Raw genomic sequence first — 22,819 nt, 5'->3', positions numbered from 1 at the left:
GGCGCAGCGGGTTAGTTAACGGGGAGAGTGGCGCAGTGGGTTTGTTAACGGGGAGAGTGGCGCAGCGGGTTCGTTAACGGGGAGAGTGGTGCAGCGGGTTAGTTAACGGAGAGTGGCGCAGCGGGTTTGTTAATGGGGAGAGTGGCGCAGCGGGTTCGTTAATGGGGAGAGTGGCGCAGCGGGTTTGTTAATGGGGAGAGTGACGCAGTGGGTTTGTTAACGGGGAGAGTGGCGCAGCGGGTTCGTTAACGGGGAGAGTGGCGCAGCGGGTTTGTTAATGGGGAGAGTGGCGCAGCGGGTTTGTTAACGGAGTGGCGCAGAGGGTTAGTTAACGGGGAGAGTTGCGCAGCGGGTTTGTTAACGGGGAGAGTGGCGCAGCGGGTTCGTTAATGGGGAGAATGGAGAAAGCAGGGCTGTTACGGTGCCAGTGGAGCAGCGGGGCTATTCGCAGTGAGAGAGGAACAACGTGGCCATTAACAGAGAGGCCATTGCCATCCTCATGAGCCCACGAGGCCACTGTTGCACTTCATGAATCCCAGGGTCCTGCGGGAAGGAGAAAGGAGTACACGTGGAGTATGTGTGTTTGTATGTTGTCGGCCCATACAGTGGAGCCTGGTCTCCAGTTGTCTTGGACCCCCTTGGCTCTGGACCAAGGCCTGATGTGTACGGGAAGCCCACGTTTAAATGATTCATGCATCGGCATCTTCCAACCCTGAAAATTAAATTTGGATCCTGGAATGTCAGGGCACTCGTGGACAACCCTAACAGCAACTGACCAGAACGCCATACTGGAACACCATGCTACTATCGTGACCTGGGAGCTCAGGCATTTCAACATTGACATCACCGCTCTAAGCGAGACCTGATGAGCAGGGGAAGGCCAGCCCGGGACCAAGGTGGCTGTTACACGCCTTCTTTTGGAAAGGTAAACCAGAACATTGCCACCTCCATGGGGTTGACTTCGCCATTAAAAACAAACTAATTATCCGGCTCAGAAACTCGCCTTGTGAGATATAGGAACGTATCATGACCCTTTGGCTCACCCTACCCCAGAAGCAGTGCACGGTACTTCTTGGCACATACGCTCCAATGCTGGAAGCTACAGACGAGTCCAAAGAGGAATTTTACTGCAGCATCAAACAATCTTTGACCCGAGTCCCAACAGACAACAAGCTGATCCTCCTTGGTGACTTCAATGCCGGAGTTGACAAGGGCACAGACCTCTGGGGAGGTGTAATCGGCAGAGTGCGGTTAGGGAAATCAACACCAACAATACCTGACAAAACATAGAACATCGCCTTGTCATAACCAACACCGTGTTTTGTCAGAGGGACTGATGCAGGGCCTCATAGCAGCATCCTCACTCCAAGCATTGGCATCTGCTCAACTACATCATCGTCCAGGTGAGAGACCCCAAGGACGTGCGGAACACCTGCTCAATGACAGGAGCTGATGATTGCTGGACAGACCATCGTCTAATCTGCTCCCAAAGCAGCAACTGCAACTGAGCAATGCTGCAGGAAAATCAACGCTGAGATATTCAAAAACCCTGATATGAGAACCATTTTCAGCCAGCACTTCACTGCCAACCTGACGACTCTCAGTGACCCAGAGGTGCAGAGTGTCCACGTCACCTGGTCTGCCCTCAAGACCTCCATAATCAGCACTTGCGAAGTGACACTTGGTCATTCGACCAGGAAACACCAAGACTGGTTTGATGAGAATGACCTGGAGATCCAGGAACTGATGAGCTACAAGCTCGAGGCTCTTCTGAACCTGAAACAGCAGCACAACTCAAGAGCAAGAAAGCAAACGTACAGGGAAGCCCCCCTGCCACTAGTCAGGAAGCACCCTAGGTGAGAGACCCCCGTCAGCCAGCATTCCCAGAAGAGAGACCCCTGTCTGGAAGCGAGAGAGAAGTCCAGACGGAGGCAGTGAAAACAATCTGCTTCAACACTCACCTGGGCAATACACCTGCTGGCTCTGACAGGGGAAGCATCACATGTCAAATCCTGGAAAGAGAAAATCTGTCAACTATATTTAAACCCCCTGGTCTCTGATCAGCAAGCCATTCATTCATTTCTCTTTGATATTGATTTTACTAGGCTGTGATTGACAATTTATGCACACAACAGCTGTCAGCATTGTTCCATTCATCTTCCTTCATGCTTGTGTAACTCAAGTGCTTTAACCGCAATGTTTATAAACATCAAGCTTTGATTGACAGCTCCTGGAGCACTTCAAACAGAACTAAGTGCTCTCAATTTCTAGCTGACCACTTAAAAATCACTCAACTGTGAAGGGAGCTGATTGGAAAGCACTTAATTGTTCTTGAAGTGATCCAGGAGCTGTCAATCAAGCAGTTGGCAAGACTTTTGCATCATGGAACTTGCTGTCTTTATTTAACAAGGAAGGGGAAGCACTACAGTGCTGAAATGTGGAACACTACTCATTCCTAGAAACCGTAGAATTTCCCATTTACAAAGAGTCATCTAGACTCGAAATGTCAGCTCGTTTCTCTCCCTATAGATGCTGCCAGATCTGCTGAGATTTTCCAGCATTTTCTTTTTAAATTTCCCATTCAGTTCTGGGAATAGGAAAGTCCAGAATTCTTGACTTTTACTTCTTTGGGTAATGCTTGGTCTTGTTCCACATTGCGCCCCAAATAAGTTACTTCAGCTCTAGCAAATTCCCTTTTCACCAAATGCATCCTGAAATTTCCTTTTTGAAGCCAGTCGAACTGCGTGCCTGGGTTCCTCTCGGGTTTTTACTGTTGATCACCAAATCATCGATTATACAACACAGTTGCATAATCCTTTTAATTACCATATTAATCTTTGGAATGTAGCTAGTGCATTCCTCACTCCAAATGGCACACCTTTACATTGATACAGTCCACTCGGGATTACAAATGCAGATATTTCCTAAACTTGATACGTTAATGGAAGCTGGCGCATAACCCTTTAGCAAGTCAACCGTAGTCACAAAGTCTGCATTTTATCAATGCAATCTTCCTAACTGTGGAATTGGATCTGAATCTGCTTTTGTCACAACGTTGACTTTCCTATTATCAATACAAAATCGTTCTGATCTATCTGGTTTCGGCACCATCACTACTAGAAGGCACTGGCTGCTCTCACTTTGCTCAATAATATCATTGTCCAACATAAATTTTATCTCTTGCCTTACTGGAGCTAATTTTTTAGGGTGAATTCAATAAGGATGTTGTTTCATCGATAGAGCATTTCCTGTATCAACATCATGCATAGCTAAAAAGTTCTCCTTGGCTTGTCCATACATATTGCTGGGCTGGTTTAGCTCACTCGGCTAAATCGCTGGCTTTTAAAGCAGACCAAGCAGGCCAGCAGCACGGTTCGATTCCCGTACCAGCCTCCCCGGACAGGCGCCGGAATGTGGCGACTAGGGGCTTTTCACAGTAACTTCATTGAAGCCTACTCGTGACAATAATCAATTTATAATTATAATTATATTGACTAATTTGCTTCCAACAGCTTGGATACGTCACCCTGATACTCCTCTGAAAAGTAATGTTGTATCTTATCCAAATGTTCAACTCCTCCGTATTATGCAATCCGATTACTGGAGGGTTAACTTTAGAATTTTCAACTTTTGATTCCTCTTTGACCTTTCACTCCTTACCTCGTACTAGTACTGTGAATATATTCTTCTCATGACTATCCTCGCCATCATAATATTGCTTTTGCATATTGAAGTGAGACATTTGTTGATATTTCATTCTGTCTGCTGAACTAATCGCATAATTGTTACGACACGCTGGATGAGTGCACGGTCAATTCCAGCCCCACAGACCCCGGAGTCCCAACATAAGTGAATTAACAAATAATTTTTGTTTTCTGAAGGTCTTTAGCCCTTGATTGCTCCAATGAGTTACAGACATCAAAGTTATAAGTAAAACATTAGCAAACTGTTTATTAATAAAAAGAGGAAAAGGTGAATATATAAAGAAATAACAGGGTAACGGTACACCAAACTACCTAATCCTAAATCCCTGCCTCACCCTCTACCCAGACATACACAAGGTAAGGGTTGGTGGGGAATTTAAAAAAAACGGGGATTAAAGCGTAGGTTTGAGATGAGTCTTCACCACTGTGATTGTCGCCTCTGGGAAATAGATTTACTCAAGAGGTTTAGGTTGACGCAATTCCGTCCTTTGACCATTTGATGGTGTTTTACCTTAAGAGTTTCAGGTCAGTACAATTCTCATTGCTGGTTTCCAGATGGTGCTGTACAGAGGATGCTCAGATCCGTGCACTTCTGATTTTCTACCACTAGGTGGCGCTTTCACCCCCCTGTGAGGGTAATACAGCTTTGAGCCTTGAATTAGAAGTTTTTACTGGCCCGATTCCTGTACAAGACTCTCTGGTAGTTTTATCACAATTGCTCCACCCTAAGCTTCAATTTCAAGCTCTTCCCAGCTGGTCTTGCTGCAAACGAATATGAACTGCTTCATTCTCTGAGGAGTTGCGAATGGTGCTGAACATTGTAATGTTCTTATAACCCTTTCTCCTATATAATTGTTTTCCTGGTGTCGTTGAGGATTCTGAGCATGTGAGAGCATTGGGTGAGCTTTTGCAGTCTGCAAGAAGTGATCTGTAAGCAAGACCTGTTTTACGAGAGCTCCCAATAACTGAATTACTGTTATTGTCAAACTTTGTTATTTATTTACATTAATTTATTGATATTAAGAAGTTCCTTTATAAAAAAAAAAAATACATTCAACTACCTGCTTTGTGGTCTGGTTATTATAATACTGAATCCTGTTTTTGGTTTTGGGTCCCAGACAGTCTGCGAAGAGTGTGCCAGCAGCACGGTTCGATTCCTGTAGCAACCTCCCCGAACAGGCGCCGGAATGTGGCGACTAGGGGCTTTTCACAGTAACTTCATTGAAGCCTACTCGTGACAATAAGCGATTTTCATTTTTTTTTCATTTTGAAATGGTTTATCAAAAGCTGGTATAAGAATCAGCGGTGCTGGTTCAGTTAATGGTTGGGGTTTCCGAAATATTTGATGCAGGTGACATGTCTGACAGAATGTAACCGCTTTGTGTTAGCCTGGCCATTAAAAAAGTTTCATTTTTGTAGCTTGGCTTTTTTTATTTCCCAAGGAGTAATGTGTAAAACCTCTCTATGATAACCTTGAAGGGCTAAAGTGTGATGAGCATCTGTCCATTCCTCATCTGTTATTTGAGACTGTCTCCATTTCCTCATCAATGTATCATCCTTTAGATCAGTGCATCTCAAACTATCTGATGTGGCATACCAGCAGTTTTTTTTTCAATGTGCCAGGGACCGGTAAGCGAAACAAGCCAATCCAGGATTACTGTCTCTTTCTTTTCTGGAAACACTCCCAAGTACCGGCAGACGATGGCTCGCGTACCGGCACCGGTACGCGTACCACACTTTGAGCAGCACTGCTTTAGATAATAACATTCTGGAGCCGTTTCTGATTCCTCCCCAGAATATGCTGCCTGTTGCAAATCAGAATCTGTGTTAAGATACTGGACCAGACCCCAACTTTTGTTCCGATACCAGTTGAGAACCCCAAACAATCTTTCTGTTTGTAAAACTGAGAGAAAAGGATCTATTCCAGGAGTGATAACTCTGACCAATGGCTATAGAACATAGAACAGTACAGCACAGAACAGGCCCTTCGGGCCCTCGATGTTGTGCCGAGCAATGATCACCCTACTCAAACCCACGTATCCACCCTATACCCGTAACCCAACAACCCCCCCCCCTTAACCTTACTTTTTAGGACACTACGGGCAATTTAGCATGGCCAATCCACCTAACCCGCACATCTTTGGACTGTGGGAGGAAACCGGAGCACCCGGAGGAAACCCATTCACACACTGGGAGGACGTGCAGACTCCACACAGACAGTGACCTAGCCGGGAATCGAACCTGGGACCCTGGAGCTGTGAAGCATTTATGCTAACCATCATGCTACCGTGCTGCCCATATATCTTATGTTAAAACAAAATATAATTTAAACACAGAATTAACCACATTAACACCAAAGAAATAGCTTCACAATTACCAGTTAAACAGTTCTTAAATAAAAGGGTAAACCTGAACTTGCTGACTACATCTGCTACTAACTCAAATTAAGCAACCCAAATGCCACTTGTAAATAAAGTTAACAAAGCAGGTTACTTGCTTAGCTGTGTATAGAGACTTTTGGAGATAGGTCCTTTCAAGAGCAGATACAGTACACTTCTGTTTTGTCAGACTTGAATTCTGTGGCAAACTGCTGTTCTGCTTAAAATCTTACAACAGAGCTACAGACATACCTGTATCCTCCCATTAATTAGATCACCTGTATTGCAGTAAGTTCCATGACCTGCTTAGCCAGGACTAAATACAATGCCTCAAATTATCTACACTCCAGGGAACTATCAAAAATATAAATGTTCCATCAGCCCTTTATCTGTAACCAAGTAAGTGGTTGGAATGAATGATTACCTCACCTTTTAGGACTCTTTAATTAGCTTTCGCAGACATCCTGCCTATGTATGTTTTAAACTAGTTTTTTTTAAAATAACATTACTGTCACAAATATATAACAATTTCACATTCATCACATCTGCCTCAATGAAGGAAGATGGACAAAACGTATCAGCCTCATCACTTTCAAAGTCTCCTCCTTACTTAACCTCTCTAGAATAGTCCCAGATAACTGAGTTACGAAACCAGCTTCCTCCAAGATTCTCCTCCTTCCTACCTAATCTTATGAGCTGTAACCTAATTATCACAGTCTAAAAACAATCCCACATGTTCCTCCTGCAATATCTGTTTTTCTCGCCTCCACCAATTCCTCCAACACTCTCGAAGAAGCAACAATTCTTGAACCTGCCTGATCATTTCCTAGCATAAAATCTATCCCTTGGGTAGGCAAATTAGGAGCTACTCCAATAGTAACATCCCACTGGCATAATGACTTTTTATCTTAACTTTGTAGATTGGAACACATTGGTAAATCCCATGACGACCCCTCAATTAATATTCTCTCTTTCATTAACCTATCTGGAAGACAAATTGCGCAGCATGTTACAGGGGAGTGGACAGCTTGCCTCCTTAGGCCTAATCAGAAGATGAGATCCTGCTCCTCCAACCTGCATTGGTCTTCACCGGGGCATTGCAGTTCGCCATAGAGCAAGATGTTGCCATGAGAGCAAGCTGCTGAGTTAAAATGGTGGGCAACAGGAAGGTTGTCACGGTGCTTACAGACTAAGCCAAGGTGTTCTGCAAAGTGGTCACCTAGTCTGCGTTTAGTCTCCCCAATGTAAAGGAGATTTCATTGGGAGCAGCGAATGCAGTGGACCAAATTGGAGACAGTGCAAGTGAAACACCACTTAATAAGAAGAAGAAGAAGAATCTTTATCATTATCACAAGTAGGCTTATATTGACAAAGCCTATATCTACTCGCTTATTTTGAGTGCTGTTGAAACTGACCTAAAGCTCCGACCTGTTAATTATATCATATTGTATTATCTGAATGAAGGAGAGAGTGTGCAATATAAGAGCAATACAGAAAATCGTATGTGAAACCAAGATAAGTACAGATGAGGATGTCCTGTGTCCTATCCCAAATCCCGTAGATTGCTCCTTTCTCACTCCCTCACAGCAGCTACAATTGTCCTCTTCCTGACCTTGGAAATTATTAATTTTCAGAGTTGCGTCTCATCTTTGGACTTTTGCCACCAAACCATTATGTTGTTAATTTGTTTTTCTTTGTACTTTTTGGAATCCATTAATATTCAATCGAATGATCTCAAATGGTTTTTAAGCGAATGCTGATTGAATTGGAATTGTAGCTATTACAGTGAACAGTAGCACTTAGTGGATGATGTAAAATAAATTTGGAAATCTCAGCCTTTTACAATTGACTAACATAAGAACAAAAGTTTGCATTTGCTGAGCTGCAGCCACCCTGGGTTAGTGTCTGACGATGTTGAAATAGTTATGTGGCTTTTATTAGCCTCCTTGACGATGGAAAGATATTGAGATCCATCTTTATTTTATCCATTAACGTAGAAGAGAATGAAATGCCTTTGGAGTGAGGTTAACTGATCTGCATTTGTTCCCTACACACTTTGAATGTTGGTGAATGATTGACTTGTGTAATTTTCCACCAATTAATAATTATCTTTATTGTCGCAAGTAGGCGTAAATTAACACTGCAATGAAGTTACTGTGAAAAGCCCTTAGTTACCACATTCCGGCACCTGTTCGGGTACACAGAGGGAGAAGTCAAAATGTCCAAATTACCTAACAGCACGTCTTTCAGGACTTGGAGGAAACCGGAGCACCCGGAGGAAACCCACGCAGCCACGGGCAGAGCGTGTAGACTCCGCACTGACAGTGACCCAAGCCAGGAATCGAACCTGGGACCCTGGCACTGTGAAACAACTGTGCTACCGTGCCACCCAAAAAATATAATCAGAATTTTAAACGGTGTGTGTTGAGCATAATTGTGCAATAAGAGCTTTAGTAAACACAGTTTGTGAAGGTGTTTAGGCATCAGTGATTAATAGAATGTTGCACTGTTATACTTGTATGTTGAAGTATTATCATTGCTCAGTATGTCATGCCTTCTCTCATTATTGTTCAAGTTTTTTGTAGCTTCCGATCCAACAGTGAAGGCTGACAGATTATGGCACGACAAATATACCCTGAGAAAGTCAATGATTCCTTCCTTCATCACAATGGACAAGGCCAGAAAGGTGATTTATCAGAAATTATACTAATATTTAATGCCAGGGATTTATTTTTACTTGGGAATTTCTGTATCTTAGCAGAAAACTTAATAAACAAAATCCTGATTAAGCTGTGAATGCTGCAGGTGCTTTGATCACTACTGTCCTCTCAGCTGGAGACAGTGTTCAGTTCTGTCCTAGACTCTGTGTTTGGGTGGCTATAAAGATTTTGTTGTATTATTTGAAAAGAGGTCTGTTGTTCATTATTTCCCCTTCAACCAACATTAGTAACTGGTCATTCATTTCACTTGATGGTCGATTTCTTGCTATGCAAATAGCCTACAAAACAAGAATTGGCTTAACTTCCAAAAATAATGTGTTGGCTGTGTAACACTGGATTGTCCAGAGGATGCTGGGAACTATTTCCTCCTTCTCCACGTTGCTTTTGAATTCTTCTCTGAAATGTGTAGAATGCGATTAGGCCAATTCAAAAGGTGCCCATTAGAATCAAAATGGTTCCAGAACTATTTTGTGAACCAGAACACACCATTTAACTGTGTGCATGGTAATGTAGTGATTCTGTTACTAGACTAATAATCTAGAGATGTGGATTAAAAATCTGGTGATGAGAGTTCAAATCCCATCACGGCTGTTGGGGAATTTGAATTCAATTAACAAAATAAGTCTTGAATTAAAAAGCTGCGCTACTATGGAACATCTTGACCATATGAAGAAAGAGGGTATTATGTTTAACATTTTGAGGGGGGTGGTGTGTGTGAGAATAATTAATTTGAAGACAATGAATGCAAGGTTCAGGAGATTCAAAAATTCTAGCTGTGAAAGACATGCAGTTGAAGTAAATATAGTCAAGTTGAATCTTTTCCAAATATAAGATTTGGATAGAAGTTTGCATTAGGAGGTAAAGAGGGTTTGCTGTCCTCTGTTAATATTCAAAGGGAAATAAAAAGTTGTTTGCAATTTGGAAAAGGTCATAAATGCATAAGGCGAGGTAAATGTTATTTTACCTGAAAGTGGTGGTAATAGGGCATACATGAAAAATGTTTTATTCTGGGAAGGTCGAGCTTTAAATAAGCTCAAATAAACCTTTTGAGAAATAATAGCAGCTTAAGTTGATGCTGCACCATAAACCTCTCTAGGCAATTTTGTATGGGCCACGTAACTACAAAAAAGATTTTCTTATTCATTTATTTACAAGATTTACTCATTTACATCAACTCAAACATGAAAGAGGCAAAAGTATACTTCAGGGGAATTGTGACAGCTGTGTAGGAGGAGTGATCCCGTAAAACCTCCTGGAGTGTTCTGTGCTGGTGACCAAACTGAAGAAGTAAAATGAATCCGTTTTCAGCCAATCCAGAAACAAATCTGTTTTCCCAGAAGCAAAGTTTTGTTTAAAAGTGTAAACTATTTTTTTGCAGTAGAGTGAGAGCGAGAGATAAGCCCTGTGAAGTATCTCTCCTACAACGAAAGTGCAATTGCCGTGTAATATTACTGTATATTTATTTATATATTAAACACCTATAAGGGATTGTTTCTAAAGGGTATTTGTTAGTGAGTCTAACCAAATAGGAAATCTTTTTGGGAGTAATGCTCTTTAAGACTAATTTTAACCGTGTAAATGCAATCTTGTGTGTTTTAAGTTTCCTTTGTTAATACATGTTTTAATATTTAAAATCTCCAAAAGTATTATTAAAAGTTGTGGTTTCTGATGTATGTACATGTATCTTCTTGTGATAAAATACAAAAAGGAAAGAGTTGTGATAGCTTGCCAAGTTTCCCTTTTGGATTTAGTTTCTATTGCACCTGCCAGACCATAACTATGCAACTACCGGAGTGTCATTAAAACCCAACTCGTTCACTAATGTCATTATTTGGCCCATATGTGACTCTGGGCCAACATCAACAGAAATGTAGTTAACTCTTAACTGCCGTAGCAAACTACTCCGTTGTCAACATTTTGTTCTTACGGGAAATTTGGGTTGGGCAATAAATGTGACTGCCAGTACATCTTGTAAATGAATTAATAAAAAAGACCTCCGTGCAGCGGTGTGGCCCATACTAAACTGCCTGGGGATGTTTATTGCGCGGCCTCAACTTAAACTGCTTCAGAATGTCATTTCTCAAAAGGTCTTCACTAAAGTAATGCTGGAGTTTGAGTTTGACTTGGTTGGTAACACTTTGAGGTCTGAATCAATCCGTGCCTCACTCCAGGTGCAGATTGATGGCACTGGGGAGTGCTGTGTTGTCAGAGATGCCACCTATTGCAGGAGCCAGTAAACCTGAATTCAACAAATTCAACAGCAGCTTGAGAACTTTTGGGAGCCCATTTTATTCAAGGGCCCCATTGGCATAAACATTGTTTTCAGTTTATGTCCAAACAAGAATTCCACCAACATCCAAGGAGCATTCTGAAGTATTATTTGTTGGTGACTGAAGAAGATCTCGTCTCACTCAGCAAAGAGTGTTTGTTTTGCTGAAATATGACTGCAGGGCATTCTTTCAAAGGTTAGTTGATTTGAAAAACTATTTTAATTTTAATTGAAGGCACCTACAACTATTACCTAGTTTTGGGAAAGTATTTTAGTCTGCTAATTGACCCTGTCTTTCTAGCGCTGATTCTGGAATGTTTTAGAAACCAGTTGGTATTTTTGTTCCTTTTTAATATTAAAAATATATTTTAACATTTATTTTGGTCTCAGGTACTTTTGATTGGCAAATCTATCAATTTCTTGCATCAAGTATGTCAGGACCGAACTCCAACAGCTAAAATGATGATGGCTGTGACAAAATCTGCCGTTTCACCAAAAGATGGTAAAAGTATTATACTTACCTGAACCTGGATTATTTTGAATAATTTTGTCTGCTTTGTAGGCTGCATAATAATGAATTTGAAAGTGATAACATCGAAATTCATAAATTTTCTCATTTGCTTACCCTTCATATGCAACTAATCATATTAAAGCGAGGCAAACTAGAAAAATATGCAAGTATACACTGGGTGGGTTTGATTTCTCTGCTGGAACATTTTATGACTGATAGCCTTATTTCTGAGATCGAATATTTTGTCTTATTAACTGATACATAAACTCATACGAATTTGATCTCTGAACAATCACGAATTAGCATGATATCCCGATTAAATAAGTTGAAAACTAAGTCAGATGGTTAGTGTGTAAAAGTGGATCATCCATTTGCTGTGAGAATACTTAGTTGTTAGATGGCACTTGAGGTTCTTGTGGTTGGAAAAGTATTTATATTCAAGGGGGTGATGATCCATTAGATTACTGTAAATTAATATATAACTTATCAGACACAAATATATTGATGCGCTTGATGATTTTTGTTTTGTTCATTTCATTCTAGCTGCTGAACTGTTCACTGATTTGGAAGGTGCTTTTCAAGAAAAGATTGATGCAGCTTATCACAAGACCAGCAAATATCTGCTGGATGTTCTCAACCAGAATTACCATTTACTGGAGCACATTAAGGCTGTGCGCCGTTACTTGCTGTTAGGTCAAGGAGATTTTGTTCGACACCTTATGGACTTGCTGAAGTGAGTACTAGGCGCTCTCACATTACCACAATATATTTATGAAGTTTGATAGACATAGAACATAGAACAGTACAGCACAGAACAGGCCCTTCTGCCCTCAATGTTGTGCCGAGCAATGATCACACTACTTAAACCCACGTAACCCGTATACCCGTAACCCAACAATCCCCCCATTAACCTTATACTACGGGCAATTTAGCATGGCCAATCCACCTAACCCGCACATCTTTGGACTGTGGGAGGAAACCGGAGCACCCGGAGGAAACCCACGCACACACGGGGAGGACGTGCAGACTCCACACAGACAGTGACCCAGCCGGGAATTGAACCTGGGACCCTGGAGCTGTGAAGCATTGATGCTAACCACCATGCTACCGTGAGGCCCCTCACCGTGAGACTTGAGAGAATCGTGACTAAATTTCAGACAGGTCAGAGTGTATTAACAGGCTCATGTCCAGGGCATCTGCCAATTCACTAAATTGCAGTAATTCTATCAGCACGTCAATTTCAAGCAGGAAATCAGGGATGCTTTGGTTAACCTTTAGGGGGGGGAACCCCTGATCTGCTATTTGAGAGGAAATGGCTATTCAACCAAAAGGTGAAACTTGTCTGAGGAAAGGACTTGGGAATATTTCCCAATTGAGTAAAATACCTAGATTTTTAGTGTGATGTTGGTCACGTTATTGAGTCCCGGTGGACTGAGTTCAGACAATGAATTCCCAAGGGATTGGAGTTATTTGTATTCTGCAGAATTAAACAGTCGTCTACACCTTGCCTCAATAACCTCAAATCCAACTTTAAGAGAATTACGTGAGCATATTTATCAAACAAATGTATCCCATTTTCATAAATCAGTCTCATAGTTTCAATGCATCCCTCAATCCCCTCTCCTTTCAGTCAACTATGCAAGCCATTTTCAACAGATTTATATTATTCACTTCAAAAGGATATTATGGTAACTGTTCCACATGTTACATATGGATAGCACAATTGCTTCACAGCTCCAGGGTCCGAGGTTTGATTCCTGGGTCACTGTCTGTGAGGAGTCTGCACATCCTCCCCGTGTGCGTGGGTTTCCTCCGGGTGCTCAGGTTTCCTCCCACAGTCCAAAGATGTGCAGGTTAGGTGTATTGGCCATGATAAATTGCTCTTAGTGTCCAAAATTGCCCTTAGTGTTGGGTGGGATTACTGGGTTATTGGGATGGGGGAGGTGTTGACCTCGGTAGGGTGCTTTTTCCAAGAGCCGGTGCAGACTCGATGGGCCGAGTGGCCTCCTTCTGCACTGTAAATTTTATGATATTCTCTAGATGAGCAAGATCCACCTCACTTCTTCACTAGTTTTCCCTTTGCTTTTAACTTATATTCAAATCCTCCAACATAGTAAAAGATTTGTTTAATCAGTTTTCTTAGTTCCCGTCATAATCTTGTAAACTTTAATGTGGAGATGCCGGCATTGGACTGGAATGAGAACAGTAAAAAGTCTTACAACACCAGGTTAAAGTCTTAACAGGTTTGTTTCAAATCACTAGCTTTCGGAGCACTGCTCCTTCCTCAGGGCTCCGAAAGCTAGTGATTTGAAACAAACCTGTTGGACTTTAACTTGGTGTTGTAAGACTTCTTACTGTGTTGTAAACTTTAATCAGACTGCCCCCAAAGTCATTTTGTGTCCCTAGAAAGTGAGATTAACATTTTCTCATATTCACTAGATTTCATCACACTTTGTAACTCACACAGATTTCCATGGCACACTTGCACTTGATTGGTAGATGGGAAAGATGAAGAGAGAGAGATTACACCTGTCAGAATTTAATGGACAGAGATGAGCAAGTTTATCAGAGCGACAGAGGGGCAATAGAAATTCTCTCGTAGAGTAAGTTTGGATTATTTTAAATACAGAATGCTCTGATTATGATGGTTGTGGATTTCCCTCAAATGTGCATAGGATTACTTTAGGCATATCTGAGCTGGATTTCAAAATGAACAAAAACACAAGTTATGCCGAGTAGCTCATATGCTGTCCTTTTAGTCAAAGGTCTGGGTGATAATTCATCACTAGATCAATCATCAAAACAACATTTATATAGCGCTTTGAAAGAACTTTGGGAATTTTCCTAATTTACAGAAATTTAATCAGCAATAATTTAATGCTGAACCAAACATGGAGAAATTAGGAGGAGTGAGTATGTGTTGTCGGGATGTCTTGAGGTCCAAGACACTATCCTAATGGTTTGGCAAAGAGACTTTGGGAGCGATTGGAACATTGGAGGTGAAAACATGAACAGGTCAAAGCATAAGGATGAGAATATTAATTTTGGACTTGGTGTCTTGGGAATCAATGTAAGCTGATGAGAACTGGGGTCATGGGGCAATGAGACTCCGTATGTGATGGGATGTATCAGAAGGACTTTTGGATGAGCTAACATCTGCAGGAAAAGGAGGATGGCAGGGAGAGCATCAGAGCAGTGACCTCTGGAGGTAAAGCAGGCTGGATCAGGAAAAGATTGGTCACGGTTTCAGCCACAAATGGCTGAGGCAGGTCACTGAGGTGGGATGGGGTTAGAAACTCAAGTTGAAATAGAACAGGTCTCCAAGATGGTAAAATGATTTGATTCTGCCTGAGACTAGGAAGGTCAAGAGTTATTGGTAATGGAGAAGAATCTGTTATGTGGGCTGCAGATGACTTCAATCGATTTAGCTGGACTCCTGGCGAATCAGGCAACGCCTGATCTAATCGTGGGAGTTAAATATACCTCTTGGGTCTACAGGCATCAAAGGATATGGAGGGAAAGCAGGAACCGGTCACTGAGTTGAATGATCAGCCATGATCATAATGAATGGGGGAACAGGCTCAAAGGGTTGAATGGTCACCTGTTCCTATTTTTTTTATGTTTCTCTATAATCTGAGTCTCTCATACTTCACCATGTGACCAAACCAGAATTGTGTGTATGAAACTTGTTTGTAGTTACTTGAGCTCTAAAGTTCTGTGAAGTTAGTCAGATGTGCCATGACAATAATCATATTTAAATTAAAATTGTTATGGTGTTTTTTTTCCCCAATGTTCATTTATATAGTCTCATTGTTGTGTTATAGGCCAGAACTGGCGCGATCAGCCTCAACGTTGTATCAGCATAATCTGACTGGAATCCTTGAAACAGCTGTGAGAGCCACTAATGCGCAGTTTGATAGTCCGGAGATTCTTAAACGTCTGGATGTTCGACTCCTGGAGGTAATGAATAATGAATGTGCGTAAAGCAGGCTTGTCCAACCTATTGCGGGAACAGGTTTTGATTTTTTTTTTGAAAATTAATTTTGGAAGATAATCAACCGTGCGGTTTAAGTGTAGTCTCGTATACACTTTAAAACTTAGTAGAAATTTAAGTTACACTTCTCGGATGCGAAATAAAAATCTTTTGTTGTGTCTATTGATTATAATTGAGAGACTGAAATCTTCTTGTGGTTACAAATGAAATATTCTCAATAAAGCCCTTGCCAGCAAAAGACTTAAAGAGATATAATATAATTGGCTTAATGGTTTACAAACAGATATAACTTTTAAAATACAGTAACGGTTTCTTGCTCGAAGCAAAACAGCTTGCCCAGACTTTAAGAGTTAGATTGGAAATGTGAAATACGAAATAAGGATAGCGAATAGTGAGGTAAAAGGTATAGAGTGATCCTGGGTGAAATTGTCTGCCCGGATCTCTATGTTTAAAGAGGATGTTATCAGTCTGACTCCATCTGTCCCTACCCCTGCAATGTGCTGATTGGCTTGGATGGGTCTCAAATGCATTTGGTTAGATGGTCAGTTCTCAATCATTAATAATGTCAATCATTCTGAACACATGTTGCTTTTTAGATGCTTGTCCTGTGTTGGAATGTGATATATTCTTTTAATCAATTCTAGATTTCACTGCTGACTACACTATTATCTGTATTCTGAACAATGGTGGGTTCATGTAGTCATGGTGACCTTGATCAGATTGTGGTATGGCTGCATAACTTTTGCAGTTTTGTTCATTAGAACAATGGACAGTTTATAATGTCAATTTAACTTTTCAGTAAAATGTTGCATAAGCTTTAGCTAGCTTTTAGATGTTTAAAATTCTGTGCTTTGCCACTGCAAATCCTGCAAGCCGTGTGTTTTTGTAATCTAAATTATGCTTGATGTTTTATGATGGAATTCATTTTAAAATGGATTTTAAACTGGGCTTTAGTATTTACATTAATATGGCTAAATTAATTACCCTTTAACCTATCCGAAATAGCCTGTTCCCTTCAGTTCCGCACATGAAAAACATGAAATGAAAATCGCTTATTGTCACGAGTAGGCCTCAGAGGTTACTATGAAAAGCCCCTAGTCGCCACATTCCGCCGCCTGTTCGGGGAGGCTGGTACTGGAATTGAACCGTGCTGTTGGTCTGCTTTAAAAGCCAGCGATTTAGCCCAGTGTGCTAAACCAGCCCCTAGGACATAGGACATACAATAAATACATAATGTAAATACATAGACACAGACATCAGGTGAAGTACGTGGAGTGCAGTGCCCTTCAGTTCCAGACATGTGCACACCTAGGAATTTGAAGCTGTCAACCATCTCTACCTTGGCTCCGTTGATGCAGACAGGGGTGTGTGCAATACTTTGCTTCCTGAAGTCACTGACCAGCTCTTTAGTTTTGCTGACATTGAGGGAGAGATTGTTGCCGTTACACCACTCCACTAGGCTTCCTATCTCCCACCTGTACTCTGACTCATCGCTGTTTGAGATCCACTACGGCCGTGTCATCAGCAAACCTGTAGATTAGTAGGGAGTTTAGTAGGGCCTGAGTACGCAGCTTTGCAGGGCCCAGTATTGGGAACTATCGTGGAGTAGGTGTTGTTGATTGTCCTTACTGATTGTGGTCTATGGGCCAGGAAGTTGAGGATCCAGTTGCAGAAGAAGGAGCCAAGCTCTAGGTTTTGGAGTTTTGATATGAGCTTGGCTGGGATTATGGTGCTGTAGTCAATGAACAGGAGTGCTCCAGGGATGAGTGTAGGGGCAGGGAGTTAGTGTCTGCTGTGGACCGGTGGCGGTGGTATGCGAATTGCAGTGGATGTAGGCAGTCTGGGAGTATGGAGTTATGTGTCTCATGACCAATCTTGCAAAGTACTTCATAATGATGGATATCAAGTCCCCCCGCTCGGTAGCTGTTGAGGCACATTGCCTGGTTCTTTGACACCAGTATGATGGTGGTCTGCTCAAAGCAGAAGAAGCTGATGCGATATTTTGGGTCCAATTCATTAGCTACAAGTACTGGAGCCATTTTCCACATTGACTGCCACCAGTAGCAGGTATTCCACAATGTACCATGCGACAAACACCTTGTGCCTCATGCAACCTGTGTTGCTGTTAAGATGCAAGATGCACACACCTGTGGCTACGAGGGAACCATAAACAGACAGCACACTGCCACAAGTGTGTCACGCACTTTGAGAAATTGAAGGGAACAATGGCTCTGCCATTTACTCTCCTCTTCCTCTTTTCCAGATATCAGCTGGAGATACAGGATGGGATGTTTTCAGTTTGGATTATCATGTTGATGGCCCCATTGCAACAGTAAGTCCTCTCCCTCATCCCATGCATTCCTGCCCATTCCCTCCATCCCTACCTCTCGCCTCCCAACCTCCCCCGATTCCTCTTCCTCTGCCTCCCTTCCCTCCCCCTCCACACCTCCCACCCTCACTGTGCCTGTCCTCCTTCCCTCTACACCCCTCTGCCTCCCCTCCTTCCCTCTGCCTCCCCTCCTTCCCTCTGCCTCCCCTCCTCCCCTCTGCCTCCCCTCCTCCCCTCTGCCTCCCCTCTGCCTCCCCTCCTCCCCTCTGCCTCCCCTCCTCCCCTCTGCCTCCCCTCCTCCCCTCTGCCTCCCCTCCTCCCCTCTGCCTCCCTCCTCCCCTCTGCCTCCCCTCCTCCCCTCTGCCTCCCCTCCTCCCCTCTGCCTCCCTCCTCCCCTCTGCCTCCCCTCCTCCCCTCTGCCTCCCCTCCTCCCCTCTGCCTCCCCTCCTCCCCTCCTCCCTCTGCCTCCCCTCCTCCCCTCTGCCTCCACCTCTCCCCTCTGCCTCCCTCTCCCTCTGCCTCCCCCTCTCCCCTCTGCCTCCCTCTCTCCCCTCTGCCTCCACCTCTCCCCTCTGCCTCCCTCTCTCCCCTCTGCCTCCCCTCCTCCCTCTGCCTCCCTCTCCCCTCTGCCTCCCCTCCTCCCTCGCCTCCCCTCCTCCCCTCTGCCTCCCCTCCTCCCCTCTGCCTCCCCTCCTCCCCTCTGCCTCCCCTCCTCCCCTCTGCCTCCCCTCCTCCCCTCTGCCTCCCCTCCTCCCCTCTGCCTCCCCTCCTCCCCTCTGCCTCCCCTCCTCCCTCTGCCTCCCCTCCTCCCCTCTGCCTCCCCTCCTCCCCTCTGCCTCCCCTCCTCCCCTCTGCCTCCCCTCCTCCCCTCTGCCTCCCCTCCTCGGCCTGCCTCCCTCCTCCCCTCTGGCCTCCTCCCCTCCCCTCTGCCTCCCCTCCTCCCCTCTGCCTCCCCTCCTCCCCTCTGCCTCCCCTCCTCCCCTCTGCCTCCCCTCCTCCCCTCTGCCTCCCCCTCCTCCCCTCTGCCTCCCCCTCCTCCTCTCCTCTGCCTCCCCTCCTCCCCTCTGCCTCCCCTCCTCCCCTCTGCCTCCCCTCCTCCCCTCTGCCTCCCCTCCTCCCCTCTGCCTCCCCTCACTTGCTCTACCTCCCTTCATTCCTTCACTCCGCCTTACCTCAGTCCCTCGTTCTGCCTTCCCACTCCCGGCCGCCTACACCCCCCGACCCCCCCCCCCCCCCCCCCCTTCCTCTCCCGCCCTCGCCTCCCCCTCCCGCCCTCGCCTCCCCATCCCGCCCTCATCTCCCCATCCCGCCCTCGTCTCCCCCTCCCGCCTCGCTCTGGCCCTCCTACTTCCCCCCCTCCCTCCCGCCCTCCTCCCTCCCTTCCCCTCACATTGGTAAAGTCAGGAAGTGTTCACACTCTGGGAGTTTATGGACTTTTACAATTTGTAAACTTTTATTTCTATTTCAGGTGTTTACTCGAGAATGTATGAGCCATTATTTAAGAGTATTCAACTTTCTCTGGCGAGCAAAGCGAATGGAGTATGTTCTCACTGACATCTGGAAGGGGCAGATGTGTCATGCCAAATTACTGAAAAAGATTCCAGGTACAGGTTTATCTTCCAGCTTTCTCCTTCCCAGCACCATCTCTCCCTCTCTTCCATCTTCCCCTCCCCTCCGACCCCCCCTCCTCTTCCCTTCCCTCCATTGCAAAGAAGCTGTTAGTTTGGCCTTTTCCTTTGTTTCAGCCCAGTAATGTCATCAAGAGACATGGTTGAAGTGTGGTTTAGTTGGATAGTCCTACAAAGGCTCAGCTTTATCCATGCTCGGATCGTTGGTGTAATCTCACAATCATCCACCAGAGGGCAGCAGCAGATGGAAATCTTATTCTCCAAACAAGTGTTCTTCAAACTTTTTTTCCGGGGAGCCATTTTTAGCAACCGGCCAACCTTCGGGACCCAACCCAGCCGACCTTCGCGACCCACGTCGGCCGACCTTCGCGACCCACGTCGGCCGACCTTCGCGACCCACGTCGGCCGACCTTCGCGACCCACGTCGGCCAACCTTCGTGACCCACGCTGGCTGACCTGCCATTTTCTCTTGCCTTATTTGCTGCTGCCAAAAATGGAGGAAATGGTTTTGGGTCCCTTTGGCCCTCGTACACTCTCCTCCAATGGAACCTGTTGGATGAAGGTGAAGCCTTCCGGTGTCGGAAGTATGGAGTCTCCATCTGTCCAAAGTTCTGCATTTTTTTCCTGTAAAGTTTTATCAAATAAATCCCCGCCCCGAACTTGTAATAAAAAATAAAATGAGAAAAATAAATGAAAAAAATGAACAAACCCCCCCCTGAAATTGTAAAATGAATAAAATAAATGAAAAAAATTAAAAATCAAAAGAATAAAATAAATGAATAAAAACCATCACAGAACTTGTAAAATAAAAAGCTGCAACCATTTAAGAAACATAGCGGCCGCACTGCGCATGCGTGCCCGATTATCGATGCGCAGTGCGGCCAAATTTTTTTTAACATGTTCGCGGCCACTTTCAGCCAGCGTTATGAAAAGCCGGCTGCTTCGCGGGGATTTGCGCGATCGGGAGCGCCGCGGACAACGGCTCCTCGACCCTCCCGAAACACACCCACGCCCCGACTTTGAAGAACACTGCTCCAAACTATTTGAAAGTGGGCACAGTAAGAACTCTTACAATACCAAAGTCCAACAGGTTTGTTTCAAATCACTAGCTTTTGGAGCACTGCTCCTTCCTCAGGTGAATGAAGAAGTATGTTCCAGAAACATGTATATGGAAAAGTCAAAGATGCAAGAAAATGCTTTGAATGCGAGCCTTTGTTTGTCTTCTGAGGAGGTTGGTGCGGTTTTTGCAGTGACGAGTCGATCGATGAGTCGAGGGCCATATCCCGTTCGTACGAGGGCATCTTTCAGCGTCTGTATATGCCTGTTACACTCCTCCTCATCTGAGCAGATCCTGTGTATACGGAGGACTTGTCCATAGGGGATGGCTTCTTTAATGTGTTTAGGGTGGAAGCTGGAGAAGTGGAGCATCATGAGGTTATCCGTGGGGTTGTGGTAAAGCGAAGTGCTGAGACAAGCTGGGACAAGCCCTCCGTATACACAGGATCTGCTCAGACGAGGAGGAGCGTAACAGACATCTACAGACGCTGAAAGATGCCCTCGTACGAACGGGATATGGCCCTCGACTCATCGATCGACAGTTCCAACGCGCCACAGCAAAAAACTGCACCGACCTCCTCAGAAGACAAACACAGGACACAACCAACAGAGTACCCTTCGTCGTCCAGTACTTTCCCGGAGCGGAGAAACTACGACATCATCTTCGCAGCCTTCAACACGTCATCGATGAAGATGAAATTCTTGCCAAGGTCACCCCCACTAATTGCCTTCAAACAACCACGCAACCTTAAACAAACCATTGTTTGCAGCAAACTAACCAGCCTTCCGAACAGCAACCACAACATCACACAACCCTGCCATGGCAATCTCTGCAAGATGTGCCAGATCATCGACCATTACATGTGAGAACACCACCCACCAGGTACGCGGTACATACTCCTGTGACTCGGTGTAGACAATTTGATTTTCTTCAAAAATTCACAGGAATTATCTTCTGAGACAATAGCCTGAACGCAACTTTAAAAGTCAAAGGCTGAAAATGAAATAGGAATACAGAACTCTTTTCTAATTCTCTTCCTTTACTTTCTCTCTCTCTTTCCTGTCTCTTTCTTTCTCCACCTGTCTTTTCTCCGCCCCGTTTCTCTCCTCTCCTCACTTCTAGTCTCTCGTCTTTAGTCTCTGTCTCTCGTCTCTTCACCTCACTAAAAATGGTGGTCAAATCATCCATGGATATACTCTGATATCTGTCTTAAGCGATCCGATCACACCCCAATATAATCCTAATTGGTTTAAACTATATTCAAAACACATTTGATTTGATAAAAAGCCGTCCATCAACTCGGCCAATGTTGTCTACCTCTTACGCTGCAGAAAAGGATGTCCCGAAGTGTGATACATTGGCGAGACCATGCAGACGCTGCGACAACGAATGAACGGACATCGCACGACAATCACCAAACAGGAATGTTCCCTTCCAGTCGGGGAATACTTCAGCAGTCAAGGGCATTCAGCCTTTGATCTCCGGGTAAGCGTTCTCCAAGGCGCCCTTCAGGACGCACGACAACGCAGAATCACTGAGCAGAGACTTATAGCCAAGTTCTGCACACATGAATATGGCCTCAATCGGGACCTTGGATTCATGTTGCATTACATTCATCCCCCACCATCTGGCCTGGGCTTGCAAAATCCTACCAACTGTCCTGGCTTGAGATAATTCACACCTCTTTAACCTGGGGTTACCCCTATCTCTGGATCTATAAAAATTTAATTACCTGCAAATGCTCGCATTCAAAGAATCATCTTGCATCTTTGACTTTGTCTGTATATATGTTTCTGAAACCGACCTCTTAATTTACCTGAGGAAGGAGCAGGGCTCCGAAAGCTAGTGATTTGAAACAAACCTGTTGGACTTTAACCTGGTGTTGTAAGGCTTCTTACTGTGTTCACCCCAGTCCAACGCCGGCATCTCCACATCATTTGAAAGTGATCCTGGAATAAGAACAAAAGTGTTGGAAATACATAACAGAAAAGATGAGAGTTCACCACGAATTGAAATGTTAACTTCACTTCTCTCTACAGATTCTGTCTGATCCGCTGAGTATATCCAGCATTTTTAGTTTTATTTCAGATTTTCCTCCGTATTTGGCTTTTATTGATTGATTGGGTTTGACATCTGTTATTGTTGAAAAGAATGGAGAATGTAACTTCAACCTAATTGGACATGGGCTCCCCTGTCAGAGAGGGGTCATTAATGGTCCAGCATACCCAA

At 44.1% G+C, this 22,819-nt stretch overlaps 1 protein-coding gene across 2 annotated transcripts in view; it reads left to right on the top strand.

Moving 5' to 3' along the window:
* tubgcp3 (tubulin, gamma complex associated protein 3) overlaps positions 1 to 22,819 on the top strand; it is a 136,075-nt gene that overhangs the window by 75,944 nt on the left and 37,312 nt on the right. For both annotated transcript variants that reach the window (XM_038818023.1, XM_038818024.1), the window contains 6 exons: positions 8,658 to 8,768; positions 11,462 to 11,573; positions 12,126 to 12,315; positions 15,407 to 15,542; positions 17,840 to 17,908; positions 19,374 to 19,509. In XM_038818023.1, coding sequence (XP_038673951.1) covers positions 8,658 to 8,768; positions 11,462 to 11,573; positions 12,126 to 12,315; positions 15,407 to 15,542; positions 17,840 to 17,908; positions 19,374 to 19,509 — 754 coding nt within the window. The remainder of the gene's footprint in view (positions 1 to 8,657; positions 8,769 to 11,461; positions 11,574 to 12,125; positions 12,316 to 15,406; positions 15,543 to 17,839; positions 17,909 to 19,373; positions 19,510 to 22,819) is intronic.

This window comes from Scyliorhinus canicula, chromosome 14 (genome assembly GCF_902713615.1).
Source record: "Scyliorhinus canicula chromosome 14, sScyCan1.1, whole genome shotgun sequence".
Lineage (NCBI taxonomy): Eukaryota > Metazoa > Chordata > Chondrichthyes > Carcharhiniformes > Scyliorhinidae > Scyliorhinus > Scyliorhinus canicula.
This window is presented reverse-complemented; position numbering and strand designations above follow the sequence as displayed.